Source organism: Amphiprion ocellaris, chromosome 18 (assembly GCF_022539595.1).
Source record: "Amphiprion ocellaris isolate individual 3 ecotype Okinawa chromosome 18, ASM2253959v1, whole genome shotgun sequence".
NCBI lineage: Eukaryota > Metazoa > Chordata > Actinopteri > Pomacentridae > Amphiprion > Amphiprion ocellaris.
Window position 1 is genome coordinate 30080888 of NC_072783.1, and position 27889 is coordinate 30108776.

The following is a 27889-nucleotide window of genomic DNA, read 5'->3' on the forward strand; positions in this document are numbered from 1 at the left end:
TCAGATATCATTGCATATCATTACTGTTCTATCTGAATAGTAACTGCTGGATGTGCAAATGTTTTCTTATCGCTTCAACATATCATCTGAAAAACTTGGTCTGCTGAATAGACAAAGAACAACAAGTCACCTTTAGCAGTTAAGAAAAACTATTCCAGGCTATAGGCTTCTCAGCTATTTGTTGAGTTTCTAATTACCAAGGTATTAGTGAAATACAAGTAAATAATAAGGAATATGAGATTAGAAATGACTTAACAAAACTACAGCTGCTTTAAATACTCTGCAGTATGGACATAATTTGTTCAGTAGTCAGTGCTGAACCCTGACCTCTTCAATGATGAAGCAACAGTCCGTGGTACTGACTCACAGATGACACGAGGCTACACGGAGCAGAGGGTCCAAAGTAGGACACAGCTAAAGATTTCAAAGTAAAACTCCATCCAAGACCTAACTGGCTTCTTCATCTCTGCCGCTCACAGTTTGAGCTCTCCTTCGAGTCTAAGTGGGTCTGCTGTGTTGATGTCTCTCTTCGTGTCGCTTCCGGTCAGGTCAGCCTGTCCATCATATAACAGCCTCTGCAGCCCCGCAGGACTAATTACAGGAAGGGCTGTATCTGTTACAGTCTGCTGCCACTTAGGAGCAAGCAAGAGAGCAGTTAACTGGCTGCTCTTTGGCTCTAAGTACTGGGCTTGTTGGGCTGACAGGTAGTGAAAAAACACTGTGTGAATAATAGAAAGACCTAGATAAGGCTGGAGATAGCAAAAAGTCTCCTAGGATGAATATGAATATAACGTACATCTTTCAACAGGTGCTGCAGCATTATTGCTTTCGTGTGTTTAACAATGCTCCTCCGTATGCGTGAAAAGGTTAAAGAGGGAGGGTGAAGATCATCGTTCATCAGATGAAAAGCTACAGAGCGCCGCTACAAGCAACTTCTGAGAACACCAGGCCACAGATGGCATCGGTGAGGATGTAACTCTACCTGAGCTTGTCCAGATAATGAAATGAGATCATGCTCGCAAACCACAACAGAGCAAGCCTAGCCCTCAGCTGGATGTGGTCTTATGAAATAACAAATAACCTGGACACCTGCCTCCAGGACCCTGAGTCTGATTACTCAAGTTTACAGCCCATTTTCTCCCCTCTGCCTTAGCGTTACTCCCAGCGGGGACTCCCTCTGGGCTTGATAAAGGCTTTTATCCTGCTGTATTTTGCTCTACTTCTTAATGGCACTTCCTGTCCAAACACCACCAGAGCTGCAGTAACAGTACACTGTCACACACAGAGCTAAAAGGGTCTTCCGTTTCCTTTGCCTGATGATCGGTGGTGATTGTTCTGAGCAGGAACTTTGGACTTTCCTGCCTGTTTGAAAGAGTGATCCTTTCATTAAAGAAATTAAGCAAACCCAGAGCAGTTTACCTGGAAGGGGACTGAATAAAAAACAGCAAATATGCAATCTCAAAGCACTCAGACTTAATAAGACTGCTACTATATGCTCTATACATGAGGATTTATGTGTGTGTAGGAAACAGTTAATGGCTAAAGCCTCTGAGTTGATCATAAATCTCTAAATACATACAATTTACCAATGAGCTTTTCTCATCTTTATAACTGAAGCAACTGAGAGGAAAGTGCTATTAACATTTAACCCTCTAAAGCCCAAGCACTTTCTGGACATTTTATTTGCTCCAGTCTCATTTTACTTGCCGTGGGCTCATTTTTCACTGCAATGTAAAGTCCTGTACCTCTAGAAGCAGAAAGTACTCAAAATCCCTCTATGCAGTTTAAGTAAGTAATAATGACATGAATCATTAAAAAATATAAAAGTTAAAGTTCTTTGATTATTATTTACTCAAAAATGGAAGAAAAAAAAACATGGAATTAGCTTGTACAAAATGCCCTCAGGTGTTACCATACTGGACAAAAAACAGTGACTTCATATTCTATGGATAATTAGTGTATTAGTATACTAATATAATTTGTTTTCTATACTTGTCTTCAGTCTGCTCTGTGTTAACACAGCCCTCATGACTGGTTTTACCATTGTACCAAAAAGGAAATGTTCTGTCTTTTGTCTTTATCTTGTTAGTACAAAAGCTTTAAATGACATGTAGAGTAATTTAATTTTGAAATATCAAGATTTTAGGTTCACATTTGGTTAAAATTTCCAACGAAATGACACATGGCACAGTTCTAGGACCTTCACAAAGTGACAATATCATATACTTTATCTGTTTTTACAGTTTCTAGCTGTGAGAAATGCTTTAATTCTGGTCATTTTAAAAGCTAACATGGCTTTTAAACCTGCCAGTGGGTTTTGGGTTTCAGAGGGTTAAACTGAATGAAGCTACAATAAGCTTTGAGCTAAATGGTCCAGATGGCAGGAAAAGCAGAACTGAACAGACTTCAGAAAGACATTTCATGTCATTATTTATCTGGTAAATTTCTCAGATTTGTCCGTCCACTTTCAGATCTCTTCTGGTCGGTAAAGTTGCTACATTTCCACAAAAACAGTGTTGATGTTTACAAAGATACCTCCGAAGAGTTACCTGATCTTATGGTCGAATGGGAAATTTTACATGAATTACAAAAGCAGTCTTAAAAATATGTGTGTAATGTTAGTGCATACCTGAAATTACAAATATTCTGCACTGAAACAGGACAAAACAGGGTTAATTGTCATCTTTAAGGCAGAGTATCATCAGCAGTGAAGTGTGATGAGTGAATACTTACTCAGAGGAATCTATGAAGTATATTACAAGGGCTCCAATGCTGAGCGCGAACACGAGCACCACCTGGAACAAATAAGAAAAAACGTCTTCGTATTTAAGTGAAACTACTAAATCATCCAAAATATATGTTTACACAAAAAAATGGCTTAAAATTTGACAGTAGATGTTTAATCTTCAGATGCTTTGGGGAATAAGAAAAGCAGGACACCAGACTATTGACCTACTTGGCTGCAAACACAAATTTATTCCTGTAGTTAAAATGTTTTGCGCTGGAGCTTAAAAGAAAATATTACACACACTTCTCTCTGTTTCGCTTTTGATTGCAAGAATATTTTTCATAGTGCTATAAACAAAAGTAAGTTACGAAATTCTTTACACATAAAATTCTAAAAACAAATGGTCTAAAATATTTTAAAGCAATAAATATGTATATTTGTGAACATTTGGACCTTTTCTCTGATTTGAATCACAGTAAACTGAATATCTTCAGACTGGTGGTGGAGTAAGGTAAGATTTGAAGATTTCAGCTCAAGAAAATTCACACTTTTCCATTATTTTCTGCCATTTTACAGACTAAATTATTAAACAACAACAATTACCAAATAAACTGAGAGAAAATAACCCCTATAGTCTGTTAGATAATTAGTACAACATGAACAAAGGAGCAAAAGCAATAAAACAAAAAACAGTATTTCGAGGTTTGTTGCAAATAGCTATTAACAATCATCGACAGACCTTGATACATCTCGTCAGCCTGCTATAGTTGTGTTATATAAACCAAAAAGAAAGAGTCGCAGGTTTGAACAGCAGTGTTACAAACACACTCATCGGTTACTGTACATCTGACAGCGTAAATAAATACACAAGAGCTCAGCACATCATGTAAATTGGCAGGAAGAGTGGGCGAGGTGACAGAACGTGGCTTCAGCTTTCACAGACACAAACAAGGGGCTGAGCCTGAAGCTTCGGTGGTCGCGGTCGAGCAGCATGACAATAAAAAACCAGGGCATCGCTTTAACTCTGCCACTCTGCCTTTTCTGCAGAGGGGAGATGCTGCAGAATAAACCGAAATGTAATAAATGTGAGATTCGGGGCAGCAGGAGCTGTGAGGGAGCAGCTGAGTGGGAGTTCAAGTGGAACTTAATCACTGTCAGATTAAGACTAAACTGTAAATACAAACAATTAAAGTGAGAACAAGCAACAATCAGTGTGCCAAGATGTGCAGAGAAGAAGCCAAACTGCAGGTGATGCTGCTTCTCTGTGCTTTCACCTGACACTGAAAATCACACTGGGGATGCTGTCATCATGTACCGGTATTTGTCTTGACAGGAGGAGAAGGTGGGAGATTATCAGAGATGGAGGACAGAGGATAAAATCAACTAGAGCAGAGTTTACACCAGAACACAGTTCATTCATTAAGTTTATATATTTCATATTATGCAGTGTGAAGTTACAAAACCAGTTTCCCACCATTTGGGAAAGAAAAGGCTCAGATTTTTAATCCATTGATGTTAACAGTACAGCAGGATCGATTAATATTTCTAAGTCAAAAAGCACAGTGGCTCATTAATACTGTTGTGAAATGAGTGTCCTAATTTTCCCTCTTAAAGCCACTGCTAATGTAGACGAGGGCTCGACCCACAGATAAGAACCAAAAGGCTTCAGCCAGAAAGCAGAACAAATGTTTTACATCCTGAAATACACTACCGGGTTATCTGCGGCCCTCCCTGGCTTTCATCTATTTAGAAACGACACAATGGCCATCCTGAACAAGAAACCAATGAGCATGCATAATGAATGAGCCCAGCCTAATTCATTTCCATGATGTGAAATTGTATTGTCAACCTGCAGCCACTGATGGCTCCGTAATGACAAAAAGCACCCGCATGCATTTTTAATCGACCCTTCCTCTTTGAAAGCCAGCAAATCTCTTTATGCCTCCGATTGTCCCAGTTTAGAAACCGGAAACAATGTTGGTTTAAACCTAGAGGAGCTAACGCCACCGGCAGGATTCAGCTAACAGGCTGGAACAAGGAGCGGCCAGTCATGGTTGGGTTTGTCAATGAGGTGACGGCAGACAGTGCCAGCCAGCGGTCATCATTCATCTCAGTCAGCAGATAATGATGGATCACATCTGTATCTTCAGCCATCCTCAGCCATTTGCTGGCAAAAAGCTCCACCCACAAGGGGGCACAGCGAGCTCAGACTCACAAAGAGGAGCGAGCGACCGCCGCATGACGACCAAGAGAGCTGCCAAGAACATACTCAGCCCAATTTGCATTTATTTTTGCCAACACACTCATCCCTTAATGTCAAGTACAAGATAAGAGGGAAATCACTTTGCAACAAAAGAAAATGTCAAATGTTTTCTCAGAAATGAAGAAAAACTCATCAAGTGTATGTGTAAAAGTCTGTCTAAGCAAATTCTAAGTGAAGACGGAAGCCACTTGAAACAGCTCCAAGTCAAGCCTCACATCCATCGTTTCAGGTTATCTGAGGCAATTTTATGTCAAGTCTCCAGTCTGTCGGAGCAGGTCTCAAGCCATCTGAGACAAGTCAGAGTTATTCCAGGTCAGTCAAACTGAGTCCAAGTTGAGTCTCAAGTTATTTAGGACAAGTTACAATCAGTTCTCAAGGTCGTGAGCACAAGTCTTAAATCAAGTTATTTGGCAAGAGCCCAATTCAAGTCTCAAACTATCACAAGTAATTTGAGTCCAATCCAAGTCTTCACATGCAAAATGTGTTAAACTGACACGGCATTTAAGCATTATTGGTTTAAAACATTTTTTTACAGCTAAAAGTTCTTTTAATCTAAAGCATACAAATTGAAAATGTCCATGTTTTATTTCTTACAGCTGCAGGATTTTCGAGGTCAAAACTTGAGACTGAACTCAGTTTCAAAGGATAGAAGATGTTGAAGATGTCGTATGTGATCACACATGCTATCTAAAGGTCCTTTACAGGCAATTTTGGGATATATATATATATCCAGCCAACCAAAGGCGCTCTTTGTATTTTTAAATTTGTGCCTTGATTAGTTTTTATGTTTCTATTCTAGTCTTCAATTAGCTTATTTATTTCATTTCTGGAATGCATAACACTTACATTGTGCTGCTTTTCTGCTAGGCAGTGCATTAATTCTTATGTCTCAATTTTGTTTTTCTGAGCAATATCTGACAAGAAAATTTCCTTCAGGATCATATAGTCTTTTGTGTTTCTGCTTATAAATGTCAGTGTTCTCAAAATTTCAAGTAAGTTTGGTCTTACAAATCCTTAGTTTTTTTGACAAAAGTCTGACTTAAACATATAGTCTGTGATTCTGGTATAAAGCTAGTTAATTTTTAGCTATGGGCATCATATATAGACAGCTAGCATATACCACATTTATCCTCAATATCACTCCTAGTGAACCCCATCTTCCATCTGCCCCTCTTTTCAGCTGTACTGTACATGAGGTCAGGCATACACACTGGATAGTTCATAGAGTCAGTTCCCATTTACAGGGCCAGAGCTGTGTGTTAACACTGGATTTTTCAGCATGCACACACAAAACTTACAGCTAGCAAAGTGTAAAGAAATATTCACTGGATTTAGTGAAAACTGCACTTAATTAAAATCACTGACTCTAGCTTTCAGTCTGAAGTCTTAAGAACAACAACAGAATCTTGGATAATAAGGTTGGACCTCTGTGGAAAAGTGGCAACAAAAGCTGTCTGAACAAAGGAAGGATCTACTTAATGTCTTTTTAATCATATATGTTAAAAAAGAACAATTAGAACTGTTCACGTCAGACTATAATAGCGGCAGTGACTGTGTCTGTGATGTGCAGCCTGCAGAGTGCAGCAGCAGGTCTCAAGCATTCAGAAGTCGACCTGCAAACATCAAAGAACCCACTCATGCTCCTCCACTCTTCCTGGAGTGACTCACCATCACTGAGCATGAATAACCTGCTAAACACACAGGAGCTGCACCTAGGCAGAAGAATCACTGCTACTGTAGGGGGAGAGCTGACATTTCAAACAGAAATTAGGGGCTTTTTTTGCATGTCTTTTGAAAATAACACAAAGAAAGACGGTGATCCAAGGACGCTTTTAGAAAGCGTGATGCTAAAGATGTTGCAGGCATCAATAGACTCAGAATCTAATAGTGTAAATTTAGCAAATGAAAATAAAGAAGCAAAGGCAATCAATGGTAGAATTTTAGCACTGAGTGAATAAATATAATAATAAGATGGTTATGAGCATTAAGCCTCCAGCGGTTTTGAAAGATAGGTTGTTTTTTTAGCAAATAGCCAAAAATACATCATTCATCAGAACCAGGAACTGTGACGACAGCAAGAATTATTGCATTTTTAACTTTCACATCGTCCTTGGAACTACTGTCTTTTGGGAAAAATCTAAGCTAATGGATGTGATATTTAATTAAAATTACTTTATTCTCAATGTGTCATTTGGAAAATTCTACAAAAACGAACTGTTTGCAGTAGCCACATTCAGTTAAACACCATACATTTTTTTGAAGCCTTTAGTGACTCAGCTAAGACTAACAACCATGTGAGAAAAATTCAAGGATTTTTCGGATGAACTGCAGGTTGTGTTCACATAGAGCAGATAGGAAGCAAGTATGGAAACAACCGAAAACTGTAAGTAGGAAAACATCTGATATGTAGAGTCACCGTGTTATTTCCAGTATTGTTAACACTGGTGGGCACTTGAAATTGTTGTACATGTTGATTTAAGTTTTTTTGGGAATTTTCGTCAAATAAATAATCACAACAATTCAACTTTTTTGTCCTGCTTTTACGATTTATCCCATTATAACTTAGCTATACTAGAGAAGATATTTTAGAGTTTTCACTACTTCTAGCCATAATTAAACTGTTTTAATAGAGGTGCAGGACTTCCTTTTTTCCCACTGCAGAGAAAAATGTGCCCACAGGGAGTAAAAATGTGTTGCAACAGATATATTGTAACAGTACAATTGTGGTCCAGTTAAAAGTATGAAGTGTCACTGATGTGTTCAGGACAGATAGAAACGTGTTCTACTAATTCTACAGTAGGAGTCTGTGTCACTCTGTGAGATGCTGTAGTATCTAAAACAGGATTCAGAAGAGCCAGAGGTCAGTTTGTTCCATATTCTTTTAAAGCCTGTGGTCACTGAGGGATCAAAACTGTCACTGGTGGGATGCCAAAGATTTGTGTGTGCTGTTAAATGGCCGTCTCTGTTTAGAGAAACTGTGGATGTGTTCAGAGATATAGATGCAGTGCTGCTTTTTTCCCAGCTGTCACTTGAAAAATCCCCTGTGCCTTCGAAAAGCATTTTCCCCTATGGAAACATCTGTCAAACAGCAAACCTCCAACTGTAAACAAAACTGATTATTACTGTTTAGTTTATGAATTTGAAAGTCATAGAGGTTTTGTGGAGTGATTTATACCTGACGTCAATGTGAACTGTGTGGGCTGAGTGGGAACTCATTATACAACCGCAATGAGGAAGCAAACCCAGACGTTTGGTAACTTTTTAGGCCTCTACACCAATTTTTTGAGCATTTTTCATTCAAGTGAGTCCAGTTTCTTCACCACATCAACAAACTAAACACATCTAGTCCATGCATCTCTCATTTGTCAGACCTCATGTTTCTTCTGGATGACACAACACAGTGCTGCTTTCCAAATCAAAATGACCCAAGGACTGCTGGTGAAGTCCAGCCAGCCCATCTGTCCAACCTCAAAAGCTGCTTTGACTAATAAGGTATCTTGAGTATAACACAGAAACAACAAACTGCATAATAGAGAGAAAATAAATCAATGTGCCGACAACGAGCTGACAAAAACAAATTCAGAATTTATGCTGTTTCAATCAGGTTTTTCTGTCTGTGAAAAAGAACAAAACAGCACTGTAACATGTCTAATTCACAGACCATACGGCAGTTATTAATTCCTAATATTGCTAACATCCTAGCCCATCCATCTTCTTTTGGTGTTTGTGTAGTTCCAGTAGATTGAGAGCAGCTGTAAATATCTGTGTTATGGCCTTTGGATTGTGAGACACTGGTCACTATGACTTGTCCTGACTAACTAGACTTTATTTACAGGACTCTCCCTCCACCGTTTATCCTTCACCCGGGGTGATAACAGCAAATTAGCATGTTTACAACAACAGCCATGAATGTGATTGACTGCAACCTTGACAAACATGGACACTGGATGAACATTTGAGACATTTACAGCGTTGCTCCTGTTGAACTGCTGCCCCTCTACAGCTGACAGCACATGCTACAGAGCGTCTGGGACATGAGAGACGACTTTAGCTCTGCAGTCTGTCGTTGTTTCCATAATGACAGTTTGACAAAAGAGTTTTGGCTGCTGAAGAACAAAGATGGGTGACCTCCACAAGACCTTTTGATAATGTCAGGTTTTTGACTGTGCTCAAAGCACTTAAAAACTGCACAGAGCACACTTATCAGGCCTAAAGCAGGGCTACTTGATTATGTCACAAATAATAATCCTGATTTTAATGTTGGTTTTCAATCAGGGTCAATCAGAATTAGTGTCTGCGAAGCAAACAATTATTTAATGGCCCTTTTGTGCATCAACCTTGTGGCAATTTTTAACACTCGGCCAGCAGGATTGAAAGGCATGTTGTCTTTTTAATAAATGCCAAATTTATACCATTTATCAGAGATTTAAAAAAAAAAAAACCAAAAACAAAACGTAAAATCAATATTCAAATTTTGAATTTCTGACAGCCTTTGAACTACTTATCTGTGACATGCTGTTCTGTCACAAAATTTTACCAAAGCTCAAAATTGTAGAATTTAATTAAAATACCCTTTTTATAGATGTCTCATTAAAAAAATGTCAAAAATAAATTATTCACTCTAACCAGATTACACAAAAAACAAAAGTCAAAGCTGCAAACAAGTCATGTGACAAAAATTCTATGACTTTCGGTTGAACTGCATAGCAGAAAGAAGTTTTTCATTTTTTCTTTTTTTCACGATTTGTGGCATTTAAATTATGTTACACTGCACCACAGACATTTTGAGTTCTCTCTACTTCTAGGTATGACTGTACTGTTTCCATAGAGGTGCAGGACTTTATATTGCAGTGAAAAATTAGCCTACAGTGAGTAAATGTACAACAGGAACAGCTTTGGGTTCAGACTGTTAAAGCTGCACTGTTCAACCCCCCAAAGTGAGAAACAAATTATGACTTGCAATCTGATGGACATGTCTGTCAATACGTGATGTACTGGCACTAAATAACAGCTAGATCCAAGTTAAAAAAGATTTCTCAGTTTTGGGCATAAACACAGCCAAACTGCTCCAATTAAGCATGCAAATACAGGCTAAAGCAGCAAAAATGACAGATTGAGCCTTTAAGAGGCAGCTGTGTCTATGTTCACTTCCGAACTGTGTTCACTGGCTGTGTCTCCATGTGCACCATGCTTGTGGCGACAGGCAAAAACACAACATGCATACTAATGGGGTCTTGGTGCTCCTGAAGCCCTCCTCAAGCATGATCTTAATATAACCTCCCCAGCATGTGTTTCTTAAACAGCTTCATTTGCCTGAATAAGGCATCATGAACTGAATGGTGAAAAATCACAGCATCAGTGGAAAAATGCTCCTCTGTGTATAAAATGAGAATATTTCAAAAACAGCAACAATATTACCACGTGGTTCGCTCCGTTTTCTATTCAGAAACTTACACTAAATATATATGTAGTGTAATCGAAATCCCACATTTTAAGTGCTGTTTGTTTTCAGCTTCTCGCAAACAAAAATGACAAAAAAAAAGTTTCATGTGAAAATATTAATGGGGATTAAAGCTGCACTTATTAACCCCTCTGAACCCGAAATGGTTTCTGGGAGTTATTTTTTTGCCTCCAGTCACATTTTATCTCTTTGTGTACTCCTTTTTCACTGCAATATAAAGTCCTGTGACTTTACGGAAACAACACAACCACAGCTAGAAGTAGAAAGAAATCAGAAATGTTCTGTGTGGAATTTAACAAAGCTATAACAAAAGATACAAATTTTAAAAAACAGGTAAATGTCTTTGATTATTTGACAAAAATGTAAAAATCCTGGAACCAACATGTACAGTACTTTTCCATTTTCCAACTGCCCTCAAGCGTTACCAATAGTGGAAGAGAATGGTGGCTCTACATACTACAGATATTTTACTATGTTTATTTGTATGCGTTTCCATACTTGTCTCCTCTGTTCTTTATAAAAAGTCTGCAGTTCAGGTGAGAAGTCCCTGGATTTTAGTCCTGCTACTGTTGGTCACAATTTAGTCACTAATGGCTTCGTGGTTGCACCTCAGTGTAGAATTTTAATTATTTACACAATCAGATTAGAGCAAATCATTTATTTTTGACACATTTTTAAATGAAGCATGTAGAATACATTGATTTTGATGACACTACACAGATGAGTAGTTTAAGGACCGTCAGAAAGTTGAAAATCTGATAATTCTTCCTGTATTTACAGTTTCTAGCTCTGCTAAATGGTGATGATTTTTTAAAAAGATAGCAGCTGATAGGTTTTGGGGTTTAGGGGTGTAATATTCTATTATTAAATTAACGATTGCATTCTGAGGTTTGCTTGCCACGTTCATCTGCTTTGAGCTTCGTATTGTGCAGCGAGACTGTAGCTACTTTCAGCTACTACAGGCAGCACAGTCTTGTCTAGATTAAAAAAAAATTAAACAAGTTAAATGACTACACAGGTCACAATTGTCATGACAAACCCACCGAGAATTATTTACCAACTCTACACTTGGATCAGAAGGTCAGAAACATGAGTTGCTGCGTACATGTTGGATTAGAACATTCAGCATCAGAGGTGACAAATGTCAGGGTTGTGTTTACAGCTTCTTGTTCTCTTGTAAGTGGTTAAAAAATAGTGTAGATGAAATGAAACCTCTTAATTAGAATTTGTCCCACACAGTTGTGTTTCTGATTGTGTTGCTGCTGCTGCTGCTGATCAAGTGTAGATCACAAGCACAAGTTACTGACGGCAGTGACGTGTTTCCTAACAGCAAGACAAATGCTGCCGTGAGAAATCCTCTGAGAAATCAGAATAACAATGAACACGAAAACATCACAGAGATCTTTTCATTTTCAGATGTCCAGTGTGACTGTCAGTAAGTTCAGATTGTGTATTTTTCTTGCTTCTTTATGAGTGACATGTGACTTTGATCCCCGCTAACATCACTTATGTAGATGAAATTTATACTTTGAAGAAAGGATGAAGGGAAAATGGGGCATGAGTGGGTGTCAGCAGTAGATTTATCAGAGTAAAACGCTTCATGCACAGCACTGTAGAGAGATATATGAATGCATCAGAGCTCACTGAAAACCAAAGTCACAGTTTGGCAGAAAGTGTGACATTACTCATCATCAGACAAGATAACAATCACATTGCATGGAGGGCTACAGGCAGTGACAGCAGCAACAGGAGGAGGATAAGTAGCATACAGACAATCCCCAGATGTTTGTGTGAGGTGAGAAATGAGTTCATTGTATGTAATTCTGATGATGCCTGAGCCGCTTTGACAATCGAGTGACTCATAACTGAAGCGATGCTCAAGGACGCAGAGCTGGACGGGTTCAATGTGCTACAATCAGAAAGTCTGCCAAAGTTATTTCTTCACCCTCTGGACTGATTTATCAAGGACACTGGGCTGAAACATGGGGTTGGCGACTCGTAAGTGTTGCTCAAATGTGTTGAGAAATGAGGAAAGACCGCACATAAGCTTAAAAATTAAAGAGTTTTTGTTTCTGGTACCAAGTAGCATTGTTACCGCCAGAGTTTCATAATGTATTTTTTTTGGGGTTTGATTTTATGCCCTGACTGGCTCATGTGCTAATTCCAACTTTTATTTTGGCAGTTTTAAAAAAACAAAAAGCTGGTGTGGAGCCACAACACACACAATATCTAATAAAACCACATGCTGCCAAAGAAAAATTAATATTAACAATACATAAATCAGACTGAGAATTTTACTGTTGGTCAGCTTTCCTTCCAGAAACAAACCACAAAGAAACCACAAACCCCAGTGGTGTGTTGGTTTCTCTCTTGCATTATGCCAGACTATTGTAACATCATTAACTTCTTTTTCTCACCTTGCTGCAGAGATGTTTCACATTTCACCACTTACTGCGGCAGTAATGCAACAGATTTAAAGTTTCTACTCAAAGAAGGCAGTGAAATGCTACTTTTTAGTCAGGTGTTACACAGTGCTTGAAAAAAACATTACTGACAAAATCAAGACCAGCTATGTTTATATTTTAGCGAAATAGCACCACAAAAAGTCTGTTAAACCAGCTATTAGCAGTTCCTTTAATAATGAAGAAACCTAAATAAAATATGATTTTCTGTACAATACGAATAATAAGTGTTCTTTTTATGATTTCTTAGCACATTTATTGAAATTTACTTGCAACGGACAACAGGAATAATTACACCGCTTAGCCACAACATTAAAACCACCTGGATAATATTGTGTAGGTCACACTTATGTTGCAAAAACAACTTTGAATCAGTGTTGGCAGCAGATCTTTTGGGTCCTGTGGGTTACATTGTGCTGCTCCAGTGCATCCCATGGATACTTGATTGGATTGAGATATATGGAGTTTGGAAATTGTGTCAAAGCTCTAGAGCTCTTCCTGGGCAGTTTCTGTTGTATAGTGAGGCATATTGTCCTGCTGGTGGTAAATAATATCCACATAATGACATGATCAATGTTATACACTTTACCTGTCAGTGGTTTTAATGTTGTGGCTGATTGGTGCATCTCCTGATGAATCTAAAAATGTCTGCATCCTATCGGTGCGCTCAGATTTGACCGAGTTCTGGCTTAGAAAAAGTGAAAAGACTTTTGACACAAATTGTAGCCATCAAGTGCTAATGATCTTAAAATACCATAATAGCCTCCATTAGTTGTGTCACAGCTGCTGCTACGGCTCACATGTATCAATACATGGGACAAATCAAGCAGCCAGACTACAATAACCAACTTTCTTTTCACATCTATCCCTCCGTGAGCCCACCACAACTCTCCTACGCACCCCCTACAGTTTAAAAACCTCAGTATTACTTCATTCCTTGATGATATTTCATTGGTTCATTGGTACCTGAAGCTGCACACACCAACATAAACCCCTGCAGTTTTCAGTCTGAAGGCACTGATTCATAAATATTTTCATATCACTGACCCATTGACAAGGTAAAAATTCACAGCATTACAGTGTTAGACTGTACATGTTGATATTTTAGAGCGCAGCATGCATCATGGGGGGGAAAAGACATTTACAAAATAAACTCATTCAACTAAAACTGAACCTATGTTCTTTTTGCTGGGAATCCCTGGAAACCCTTACAGACACAGTGGGTGTCTGGAGTGGAGTGGATGTAATTTTCAGGCTTGTATTGCATCATTCAGAAAACCTTTCCTAGGGTGAGCACACATTGCGCAGACAGTACAGCATCCAAAGCAGGGTTTTATGGTTTTCTTTTGTGCCTGGGACTTTCACACTCGGGAGTAAAACCGATGGGTTTATGGGATTTCTCTCTCATCTTGTCAATAAAAGCAGATTATTCCTTTGTCTTCCAGGTTTCCTGTGGAGCTGCATGCAGCTGCTTCCACATCATTAGGGATCACTACCAGCTTAAGTTCCACAGGGAAAGACCTGCTATTCAGTAATAACATCATCATTCCCAAATCTGACAACCAACAGCAGAATTTACAGGTTCTTCTGCACAGCTGCTGGAAAGTGGCAGCAGCAAACAACAAATTCTGTTTGTATGTACACACCGAAGTCGACATGTTCAGCAGACAACGTTCAACTCACACTAGTTCATATTTTGCATGACATTCCTGTGCTGACATTTACTAAAATTGGAAATTAATTTCTTGCCTGACATTTAAGAGACCTTTATTAATAACATGTCCTGACATAAACCCAAACCACTACAATCTTCTGATTAAATTTGTTTATGGATCTAAAAAGAAAAAAAATATATAATAAAGGTTGTCATATTAAAGTGCTTATTTATACCATGGTCTAAGATTTTTAATACCAAGACAAAAACATTTTTAAAAATGTACAAAAAGGTAGAAATAAATATGGCTCAGTCACACCAGTCTTTTTTAAAACTACATTCAGGTTATTTCAGTGGAAAAACCACCAACAGAGGATTTCACTTTACTCAAATTCATACTGAGCTTTCAAGTAGAGATCAGCCTCAGTGCACATCGACATGCAAGTCTCGACCAAGCCTTGATCTCTGAGGGAATTCTGAAACCAATGCACCTTTCAGATTTAATACAACCCCTGAGAAGCAACAGCAGGGTTCATTTTGCCAAGAACAAAACTGCAACAACTGCATGACCCACAAGTTGTCAACACATTGCAGCTCCACCTGCAGGTATTTCACAAGGGGACACGTATTTTTGCTGCTACATTGCTGGTGTGACAACACTTTCTAAAAATAATTAACCCAATAAAAATACTGAAAAACAACAACAAAATGCCCCTCTTATGGCTACATAAGGGCTGCAGTTTTTTCTACACACGCTTTAAGTTAGATAATGTTTCATCAGATGGCCAAAGCTTCCATTTATCTGATGAAGATTATTTTTTATGCAGTCTTACACATTTTGCTAACACTCCATTTAACTCCATCATATTGTTGCTGGAAGGTTTGTGTTCTTATGGCAAAGCTTCTCATCTATGGGTTTTCCAATTTCTCTGAGAATCATAACAGTTGCATCTACTCACAGATACCACTAAGGTTACAGTTGCCATAATTTTTAGAGAATACAAACTATATTGTTGGAATTACCGGTGGCTACAACTTAAGTCTGTACTATGTGGCAAGTTCAATATAGACAGGATGTCCTTTCATTGTCTCACTTCAGTTAACCTAACAATCACAGTAAAGTGAAGCGGTCACATGACACTGATTACTGACTCGATAAGTCAACTGTGGGTTTCTGAAACTAGCTATTAGCATGTTCAAATGAAAAGGGCAGCATTGGCAAGAGATGACAAATCACAAACATGGGCAGCTCTATAACCGCGTATTTCTCACAAGAAGAACAAGAATTGAAAAAATATAATTCAAGCTGAAAGTAACACAGCTGCTGCAGCCAAAGCCAGATTTATTATTATTTTGACTTTCTAAATATGGAGATTAACAAGCTTATCAATATCACAGTGCCATCATTATGGTATGAATAGATTCAACTCTGATTACAATTGTGTATAAAAAGCTTAGATGTATGTTTCTAATCCAAGATTCAGTTTTATTATCATCATGCATCACATGATGAATGAAATTACAGAGTTGGCTTTCTACTTACAAAACAGACAAATTATTTACAGAACAAAATAAATGAGAATGAAAATCTCAAGTGAAGAGCATAAAACCATAATTCAAACTGGTAAATAGACTTACTGCTAATCTTCTAAGGTCAACATGTAGATTATAAGGCTTTAGTGTCTTAATCAGTTGCTGTTACAGGATTATATCGCTTTACAAAGACACACAGAGCAATGGAAGGGATAAATTATCATGGTGATGCAGAGCAGTAGGAAGGACTGAAAACCCAAAGTTAAACCTGAGGTTTCCTCACTAATCCCAAATCTTGCTATGTAGTACAGACTTCTGTTATATATTCATTTTTTGGTCAACTTTTGCAAACTGCCATCATTGAAAGTATCTCAAATTAGAGATGAGGATTTCTAGTTTGTAAGGCTGTCACTAAATTACTTTGATACTAAAGAACATTTTTATAACTCGATTCTTAACCATTTTTTCTATGATTTTCCAGCAGATTTATCAGTGTTTACTCGTGTAAATGTGAAATGATGTGTTCCTTCTCTTTGTGACTTTTGACTCAGAGAAGAAGTACAAATTCTGGTAATGTGGCAATATTAAAAATACTTTGTGCCTATATGAGCTCTTTGTCACAGTTACTGCTGCAACCACTGATCGTGTGGCATAAGCATCTGATCTACTGATGCAAGTCCAGATTAGTGGAGCAAACTACAGTAACTTACTGTTCTTTTTACAACTCCCTCACACATTCCTTTGACCTCACACCACATCTTGTCTGCTCCCTTTTCAACCCATGAAAACAGATGTTCTGCAGCAAACAATTACGTCCATGTTTATAGGTGCTAAATCTGATTTTTACTGCACCCGTTCATATGACACAGAGCTGATGTAAACAGTACTTGACAACATGCACAGACTATGAGCATTGTTTGTGAAAATTATGGGATGCACTAGAGGAAAAACGGTAGTGCAGCGGTTCCTGGGAGCTCATTATAAGTTTTTATTTATGCTATGATATGTAGCCTGGAGCTGTTGTGAAACATTGCAAGTGTACTGTGTTCAGCTGTCGTTTGCAGAAGGACCAAGAAAAGAAAAATTAACAGGCGCCCATGTTGATGACAACAGGAGAGACCAACAAGCACAAGAGGGAGTTGGACAAAGCCAGGAAAATGAACATGGAAAATTCCATCCATCCATCCATTATCTATACACCGCTTATTCCTCACTAGGGTCATGGGGGGGCTGGAGTCTATCCCAGCTGACTCAGGTGAAGGCAGGGGACACCCTAGACAGGTCACCAGTCTGTCACAGGGCTACATACAGAGACAAACAATCACTCTCACATTCACACCTACGGGCAATTTAGAATGATCAATTAACCTCAGCATGTTTTTGGACTGTGGGAGGAAGCCGGAGTACCCGGAGAAAACCCACGCATGCACAGGGAGAACATGCAAACTCCATGCAGAAAGATCCCGGGAAAGCCGGGACGCGAACCAGGGATCTTCTTGCTGCAAGGTGAAAGTGCTAACCACTACACCACTGTGCAGCCCAACATGAAAAATTGAAAAATAAAAAAGTCTTTAGAGAAGTAACATCTGTGCTTCCTTCTTTCATTTTCTAAACACTTCTCAAAGACATTAAACAAAGAACATGGTGTCTGAGATTTTAAAATATTGGATATACATTACCATTCAAAAGTTTGGGGTCACACAGACAATTCCATGTTTTACAAGAAAACTCACACTTTTCTCCATGTGCTAACATAACTGCACAAGGGTTTTCTAATCATCAATGAGTCTTTCAACACCATCAGCTAACACAATGTAGCATTAGAACACAGGAGTGATGGTTGCTGGAAATGTTCCTCTGTACCCCTATGGAGATATTCCATTAAAAATCAGCTGTTTCCAGCTATAATAGTCATTTACCACATCAAAAATATCTGGACTGTATTTCTGATAAATTTAATGTTATCCTCACCGAAAAAAAAAGCTTTTTAATCAAAAGTAAGGGCATTTCTAAGTGACCTCAAACTTTTGAATGCTAGTGTACCTAACTTTAAATCCTTTCTATATATATGTATACAGTATTTGTATATACACACACACACGCGATCACATGTTAATGCATTGTGTCATATGCTCTGCACACACCGTCAGAGAGAGTGGAGGCTGACGGCATTATAATTATTAACACCATTTTAGCAAACACTGCGGTGTACAACAGTGAGCCAAAAATAACCAGACAACTTTTTCCAACAGCTGCTGTCCAAACTACAGTATATGGCAGCTGGATTCACACTGCTTTATCGCTTCATATACATAATACTGTCCCTGGATGCAACATGTGTCAAGCATATCTCAAATTGTGAGTAAAAATCATGTATTTTTCTGTGCATGTGCAAAAAAATAGTGAATTACAGGAAATAAGCTGTATTCCTTTCCCGGTGCAGTGAACCTCACAGAGGAAAATGGTAGTTGTTGTCAGCGATGAGCAGTATACTCCTGAGAGATGAGGTTTGCCTGAGGAAGAGCCTGCAATGTCTCTGCAGCCGCTCACACTTCCTGATTCACTCAGTAACCCGACATCGACATGCCAAGCTCTAATCTGTGCTGCTCAGTGAACTTCAGAACACACAGCGTGAAGTAACAGGTTCCCGCAGGTTTCTACTGGGAGTCCAAAAATGAAGGAAAAGAAATAAAGAAAAAACATTTTGGAACAAAAAGACAGACTGCAAAACAGCTCCAAGGGTGTGCAAGCGCCTGATTGGATTGAAAGATCATTAGAAAACTAAGCTAATAAAACATATCTGATATTTTCAAATACCTGAATTTGTATGGACATGGCATTGGCAGCGAGGAAAAAGCAGAAATGTGGAGTAAGGCCATGACAGGAGTGAGTCCCAGAGCTCTACTGAGGAGGGATGAATAGCGTTGGAAGTTTAATGAGGCGATAAATTAAAAATTTTCAGCAAGACTCAGTTCACCTTTTAACTATTCATACAACATGTGAACTGTGTGGTGAGCAGCCTTTTTCTGTCCAAATGAAAAATTCATGACGCCAATTATGCTACAAATAAAGCCATGTTTACCGACTACATTCGGAGTCTGAACTGTGTTTCTTGCAAAATAACGTTTTTCCGTCCTCCCACTGAGGGAACATTGGACGCAGCAGCATGAAAAGGTTGCAAAAAGGTACTCGGAGTCCATTTGACTTTTATGAGCAAGGCCACTAACTGAGGAACTGAAGCAAAAAGCTTTTCAACCAACTGGTTATTTTCTTTTTGTCTTCTTGAAAAATATCCTTCAAACATTTAGAGGGTAATATTTTTCGAAGCTCCTTTCAGACATGCATTCTTTTCCAATAATCTGACGGCATCCGAGAGTGTCTACCGCATGTCTGAATGAGCGTCCAGGTCACTTTTCATAAACGTCGTGGCAGCAGTTGTACTAGGTCAGACCTAAAATCATTTATGCATCACTTTCAACGGCACAGTGTAACCTGAAGTGCATTAACTAATAGGGACGAACAAGATTATGTCATACTAATGCAGGACAATGTTACATATGGAGGGCGACATGACCTCATGCACGATATCACCTTATGTAGAAATACTGCGCAGATGGCAAATATTTGTCACATACTGTGGCTCTTTCCATCACTGTCTAGGGTAGCTCTGAATAACACTGAATGACATATAGGACCTTTAATAACATCCAAAGTTCCATATTACACCCCTCAACAGCAAATTAACGAAAGTCACACATCCTCAGAATGTGTTTTCCAATTTTCACCTCAAAATACTGCAGAGATGGTTAATTTTATAATAGCTGTATAACCCCAAGTTGTAGCACTGTTCTAGATAGGTTGTTTCAGTGTGTGTAGCTTTAAAAACAACTAAGGTCCTGTTGTCCCTGCCTCCTTCAGGAAGAAGACTTCCTCTGCATCTGTGATTGACAGCACTGAGGAAAACAGATATTAATGAGTGTGTGAGACTCTCCAATGCTTCTCTCTAAGCAATCATTTTATGTGGAAATATTACCGAATTCGTTGCACAGCTGCTGTCTTTAACTCAGGTGTATGGTGATTTTATCAGATGACGTTGTGGGTGTAAAATAATATTTTAATGATGCAGAGCAGCAGCGTGGAAATGGCTCTGAAGTGACATGTAGTTGCAAAGAGCTGCGTTTCAGTCCCCATTTCATGCTTGTTCAGATATCTGACAACAGAAAAAGAAAAATATGTAAATGAGAACAACTTTATTGGGATTGTTACCATATTAAAAGACAGTATATGTGAGCACAGAGAGCAAAGAAATAGATGGATAAAGAATTGGCATTTAGCTTTTACTGAAGCACAACAAGTGACATGAAAACCCAGCCAGTCAATTAGATTTCACACTTTTTATAACCTGTGTGCATACAGCTGTGGCTAATGTTACCATTAGCCATGTTAGCTCTACAATGTTCCAATACTACGGTTTTTCCTTTTGGTGTGGAGACATTGCCATCAAGATTAAAAGTACCGGTAATCCTTTGGACTTTCAGTTCCTCAGATGCTGGGAATGCATGAAGACTCTTGTGTTCACTTTCGTAGCCAGCAGCAGAGCATTTGGGGAACTTTTGTTTGTAACTGAGACATTTTAGTTGATGGGAAGACAAGGCAGTAAGGGGAAGGAATTGTACAAAGTTTGAGCTCAATATTGGTTTCTCAGTGGGAATGCAGCAGCTCAGTAAAACTTTTGCTGACTTACAAAGCTGAGTTGCTATCTAGTTGGCGGGGGGGCTTAAGGAATGGTGAATGTCTTCATATTTTTACAGGAAAGATGGCAAAGCACAATAAAAATGGGATTTCACCATATGGGAATTTCAGTGTAAAAATGACTTACATCTGAATGACAGAATGCCACCACATTAAGAGACTAATGAAGCCAAGAATGTTTAGCATTCAGTGTCTGAAAATGCAGAAGACAGTTAGTCCTCAAGGCCTGATAAAAAATTATCTTCACTAATGTAAAATTTCACACAAGGTATTTAGCTGCAGTTCATCTGATCTCCATAAAATGCAGGTAAATAATGTGCTGCGGGACTACAGGTGAACAATTAATTGAAATGTCACTGAACTAGAAACATGGCGTAGTGCAATATCCGAATAGCAGCAGCTTTTTTGATTTAGTTATGTGTCACAACATATCATTACAAATAAAGCATTGTGGTGCTACAGAGATGCTCGGCCTACGAATCATATTGACTAGATTTAAGACATCATGCTTCTTTGGTACAGAGCGCAGCAAAAATACTACCATCATTTATATATATTGTTTCAGGAGGACATAAATGCAAAACATGTGATAAGTAGCCTGATGCTAACAGCTCCAGAGACCATGTTCATCTGTTTGGTGTTTTGCTGTAAAAGGATGAATATACAAGTTTCTTATGTTCATTTACAGTATGCTTTTTGAATGTTGCATTTTTGTCTTTTCTTTTAGTGCTGAACGGAGCGTTTCTACAGCAGTGTTACTTGAGTGCTTTCACGATTGATTAAGGCATCTCACCGTCTGGTGTCTGATGGAGCAGCGCTGTAAAATTTACACCTTTTCTGAGGCGCAGGTCGAACTGCTGCAGTTGTGAATCTGCTGTGATAAATCCGGTGTGGCAGCTCAGGTTTTGGGTGCAAGAATGCATCAGAAACCTGTATTGCACACTTCTTCTATTTGGAATTTTAAGAAACTAAGCTGATATTTCCAACCTGGCTGTAGATTTTGGATAATGTTACATCTCTTGCTTTCATGGTTTTATTTGTTTTTCACTCATGAAGGTCATTTTTTTTGTATTGTTTGTTTTTGTTGTCATATTTTGCTGCTTATTGTTATTCTGTTATGTGAAGCACTTTGGGCTGCAAGTTGCAAAGGTATATAAATAATAATTACTCAGGTTTATGCCATCTTGATGTTATTAGCAGTCACAGTAGAGGTGGAACAGTAGTAGTTTTAGTAGAAATATATGTTTTATCAGTCGTAGTTAAAACAACAGTCACGTTTTACAGATCACGAGTAACTACTCTAGCCTTGACTCGGTACGGCAGTAGCTCGATATTTGGCTTCTAACCATTAGCCATACTGCACAGATATTAAAATAATCATGGAGGTTAAAGCACTTGGAAACTGGATCCTCCTTTAAACCCTTGGCAGCTACACACGTGCTCAGTTTGTGTTTCATGTTGTATAGGTTGCACTGTAACTACTCACGGCTTGAAACCTGATCATCTGTTTGTTTGACACCGGTCTCTGTATATGGTGAGAGATCTGATCTGTGAGAGCTGACAATGTCCTTTCTGAGCTGTGAAAACAATGCGGCTATCCTTGAACATTTTGACTCAATCCTGTTGAACATCGCTATCCGTCACGTCGTTCATTTGGCATCTATTTGGGATTCTCTTTGCATTTTATAACTCTTTGATGTGACATAATAGATCCACTCTTATTAGACCAAAACAGCATGTTCTGCACATCATAAATAAGAGATTTAAGCTGTTTTTCTACAACAGTTTGCGCCATTATTCAGATATTAAAATACCCACAATCAAAACATGCCGCATGGAACCCCAAATCCCACAGTGGCTTAGCCATGATTTAAGCCATCCTGGAAGCAGCCCAACCACTCTCACAGTGAGGCGTAAAGAGCTTAGGATGGGAGGGGATGGATGTGTTTCCCCCAAGCCTCTAGCTGTCTGTCTGTCTCAGCTAAAATATGAAGTTAGAATTCACTGGCTTCCAAGCCCTGAAAACAAAACTGACAAGAAAAAAATTAATCGAAAAAAAACCCAAAATGGATATATTTGTCTACCACTGTACGAGAAAAATTTGAAGTTTGAGTACAAGCGATCACTCACCTCTCTGGCTGCACTTCAGAGAGGAGGGTTCTTATAGAGGAACTGCCCTGTGCTCACAATGGAAGTGGAAATTCCCATCATGTGTGAAAATCCAAATCATGTTCTGTACCACTCTGAAGCTGGTCATATCTGAAGTTTAGTAGACGCATGTATTTTTAAGGGTTGACTGAATTCAGAGTGCATGAGGTGTGAACTCAGAAGCATCTACAGCGGGCTGCAGTGGAGAATGATTCTGACATAATGCATACGACTAAATCTGTTTTCAAGACACAGTCTGATTGCAGAATGGGAGCTGAACTTAAGGTGAACTTTTTAGTTATAACCTGTTGCGTGACCAGTTTTTAACAACATCTCTAAACCTCCAAACACTCATTTTCTCTAAGTGGCCATGTTAATTAAACTGAACTTTGCAGCAGAAAGCTTGTTTGATCTTAAGTATCAATCAAGAGTTACCTCATTTATTCCTCCTCCACGTCTGCCTTTCCACTGAGAAGAAGGAACACTGTGATTACTTTTAAGACCCTGTGAGCTGTATTACAACAGCGTTTGTCTGGTCATTGTGCAGCTAATGATTTTGAATTGAATCTGCAGAGCCAAATTCGTGACAGTTGAGAATTTCTTATCATAGCACTGCTAACAAAATGGATTTTGGGGATGGGGAAGAATGTTATCGCAAAAACTCCCGTCTGCAATTTTGGATATGATGCCAGTCCACCAAACTAATTATACTCCACCGACTGTTTATGCCAAATGAGATCCTGCTGACAATGTGGTGGCCAAACATAGTGAAGCTCCAAATTAGAAACACCTCCTCCTCCTCTTCCTGTTCCCCTGCCCCTGGGGGATGGTAATTATCACACCTGATACTTGCTGGTGTCCAGCACTAATGGTGTGAATGCTGCGAGAATTTGGCCTCACAAGTGCAGTGTGTTAAGGATCAAGCAACTCTCAATCTGCAATCTCTGCAGGCACAGACGGCCACAGGTCGAGACAACCTCAAATAAATGTGTCAAAGGAACAGTCCGATTTGTCTGTATGCTGTTCTGCGGGCAAGTATTAATGATGTTATAAACCTAGACAGACACTCCACACAATCATCCAAGGAAAACCAGTTACCACATTAGCATTAAATTAATGAACCTGAATGCATTTGGTCCACATTGCATGCATACTGTTTGAGGCTCTGGTTTTTGTTTTATTAAACTGTTTAATATTGTTTTGATTAAGAGCATGCTGATGAAAACCAACTATAAGCAGCCACAGGGCGTGTTTCCTCCTGCAGGAGAACACTGACCAGCACAGTTACCAGTAAACAAAGGTCCTCTTGTGATATTTGTAACTCAGAAAATGATTCTAGTAATAGAAAGCGAAAGTTACAGTGGGAATAACAATGCAAATAAAGCTGCTAATTAGGCACCAGGGTCCACACTAAGAGCATATAGCCGTGCAAGTGGCTCTATGAAACTATATTTAGGCACAGTGGTGTTTCAAGCAACTGCAAATGGCAGTACGGTAATAATGTCACTCCAACAATGCTAAAATGCAAATGCAGAAGGTATAACGTTTGCAATTTATTATTACGTACTCTTTATAGCTCTTCAAGTGCAATAACATAATGTTACACTGCTTTTTCTCTCCATGACTTTTAAAGTGTAATAAAATTTGTAGCATCGTTACTCTTTAAAACTTTGAAGTGCATTTCGGTACACCACATGCATCCTACAATATGGGAATAATTATAAGAGAGTCTTTATTGTATGTTGATTTTTATACCAGTTTTGCATTTGTCTAGGATTTATTGTCTACTTTGCTTCATTTGTATCTAGCTGCTGTAACATGAATTTCCAAAATGAGAGATCAATAAATTTTATCTTAACTTGTCTTAGTGTGTCAGCATGCTAACATTTCCTAATTAACACATTACTTTTGCAGATATTTGGTCACAAAGCAGTGTGCATGGCTTGCATTTGACTGTTGACTTGATAACGGTGCTAGATGAAGACTGAAAGAGTCGCGGTTACAATCTATTCTGAGAGAGACGCTAGTATCTGTGCTGATCGACTCGCAGACCAACATTGCCATTCCTGCATCCATGTTGCAAGCGTGGCTAAAAACAAAAAAATCACTTCAGATACCGAGTGGCAGCACAGCAAATAACATTTTTAAAATTCAACTGTCATCCGGCTATTCATAACCGATGGATCGCAGTTTTTCAGTAAAGAAAGTTTTCAAGGCTCGGCTACAGACAGTAATATGTTACTAACATGATCTTGGTTGTGACTAGGGAGAACAAAGTAACTTTACTCTCACATGGCATTGTTTCCTTCTGTAAGGCCCTGACAAAACAGGCCTGGCAGCTGCTGTCACCCGAAAATAGCGGCAGACTTCGAGGCAGGCAGAGAGCCGAGTGACGCCGCCACGTTGCTCACTCTGTTGTACTGGGTGCGGTGAAAGTCACACACGATCCCGTTGGCACCAGAGTCCACAGGTGGCAAACAGCGCTCTGTCTTTGTCACAAGGCCACAGGCGTGTTGAAAGAATATCCGTTACACACAACAACAATGACGTCCTAATCTGAAGCCAAGAGTCACCTGGGAATGTCAAGAAAAGGGCACATACAGTGAATACTGTTTGAGCCCCTTCATGCTGTGCTGAAGACTGTGGAAAATGTGTGGTAATAAAGCAGCACTAAGCCGAATTTTCAGTCATGGAAAGGACAAGTGCTCCTGTCCCTTCCGAATGACACTCTGAACATTTCTGTTGCAGCAGCACCATAATTGCCAAAGAGAGGAGAGAGCAAGTCCCCACAAAAGTGTTTACTCCTTTTCTCTCTCTTTCCCTACTCTCATCAAACAAAAAGCTTTTCCATGTAGCAGCTCAATTGCTGCAGCTCACGAGCCTCTCAGAGGAGGAGGTGAGTTTGTCCGCCTGATGAAAATGCCCTTCTGGCCCACCTATAATTTTGTTCAGAGCTCCATTCTCCCCCTGCGGCTGCTCCCAGCCGCCAAATCTAGATTACAGCAGTCAAGGCAGGAGATGACTCCTTCACCCTGTCATCCAGTATGAATTCCTCCACATGTTGACCCCAGAAAGAAGAGACGACTGAATCCTGAGCACTTTCTGTCTGACAGCTCGATGACGAGATTAAAAGTGACTAAGCTGAAGATGACACCTTTTGCTCACTGTTTAAAGTATAAAGGTTTGGGATGGGTCGATGAGGCTGGAGTAGCCTCACATTCACCCTCTACAGCCCAAAATTGTACCACTTCTCCTCAAAGTGTAATCAGAATGCACAGACACATATAATTGGATGTGTGTTTCTTTGATGTCATCTATGATAAACATCCATGAATTAGCTTGGAAATCACTTTAAAAAGCACTTCTTTAAATCTCATATTAAATGTTGTCTTTGATATCAAAACCAATGTCATTTGTACTGTCACGAAAGATGATACTTGGTACCATGTTGATGCCAAAATTCTGAAAACGTCACTGTAATCATTTTATACTAAAGGTGTTGGCAAATAAGATACTAGACAATAGTAACGTGGTATGGTGGCTTCAAGTGCAGATACAGCAACCCGTCTACTGCAATTTATGGATTAAAACAAAAAAAAAAAAAAAACAAAGCAGAATATGAACTCAGGATGTTTGTATGCTGACATATCAGCATTATCACTGGTGATTTCTCGCCTGTTGTTGCAATATATTTCGCATAGCGTTCACTAAGGATAACCTAACTATCACCAGATTTCAGATGGTTTGGACAGACAGGAATAAATCCCAAGGAGCCAGGTGGCTTGCTGCTTTCATTATCTCATCACCACAAAAGAACATTTCTGCAGCTCAAATACTGAAGTGGTATCGTGGGGTTACGTCCATGCTATATTCCCAGGGAGAGACCTGGCATCTTGGCTGTTGTTTACATCCCTCTCTCCACTAACCTGGCAACCACACATGGCGTCATCAACATTGTTACTACGAGACTCCAGATTCTACACCTTAGTGTTCTCTTATACTTCTATAACTGCATTATCGCTCTAATACTCTTGAAAAATTTCACAGCTTCTACAATCTTGAGCAACTGATTTGAGAAAGAATTTCTCTGTTGGGGTCACTAAACTGATTTTGATTCTAATTGGTAGGGTTAATGAAGCAATAGCTCACAGCATGAGTTAGGTGCTGCACATGACAGTACTGTCATTTCTGTAAATTTCTTGTGTCCAAGTGTATGTTCTTTGTTTTTCAATAAAAGGGTTTATGCTGAAATACGCATGACCACATTTTAATCTATGTCAAGGATCATGGAAATTCAATAGTATTGTGATATTTCCTAATATAAACTGTCATATGTAACTACAGTAAAGGTCACTAACTGACGACACAGTGATGTTACAGGAACCTGGGAAATATTCTGGAATAGTGATCAACTGTTAATCGAAAAACTGTTCCAGAACAAATATACTACCACTCACGCGCCCAACAATCCCATTTCTATGCAGCTTTAGCTATCCTGACTATAACAATGCACAACATGCTGAGGGAAAACGTGGTAACTATGTGAGAATCCTTTCCAAAAAAAACGGTTAAAAACAAAGCACAATTGGCCCAGTGTTCACCAGCAATGCTAAACAATCAGACATTTTCATCTGAGTCTGACTTTAACAACTCTGACTCTGTACAACCTGTGACTGTGGATGGGGCTACGGGGCAAAGACTGCAACCTCAACAGTGCCAGAGGGCATCTCCATGCTTCCATTAATAGAAAAACCTTTCTCTGGCCAGAATAATAGCTTTGCAACATCTCAGCCCTCCCGTGGACCTGTACAGCTGAGCACACGTGGACTAAATGTCACTCAGCAGGGTGCCATCATTTAAGAAAAATCACATTTTCCTGCAGAATGTG

At 39.1% G+C, this 27889-nt stretch overlaps 1 protein-coding gene across 3 annotated transcripts in view; it reads right to left on the minus strand.

Moving 5' to 3' along the window:
• LOC111583352 (calcium-activated potassium channel subunit alpha-1) overlaps positions 1 to 27889 on the minus strand; it is a 72655-nt gene that overhangs the window by 26558 nt on the left and 18208 nt on the right. For all 3 annotated transcript variants that reach the window (XM_055004335.1, XM_055004334.1, XM_055004333.1), the window contains exon 3: positions 2734 to 2795. In XM_055004335.1, coding sequence (XP_054860310.1) covers positions 2734 to 2795 — 62 coding nt within the window. The remainder of the gene's footprint in view (positions 1 to 2733; positions 2796 to 27889) is intronic.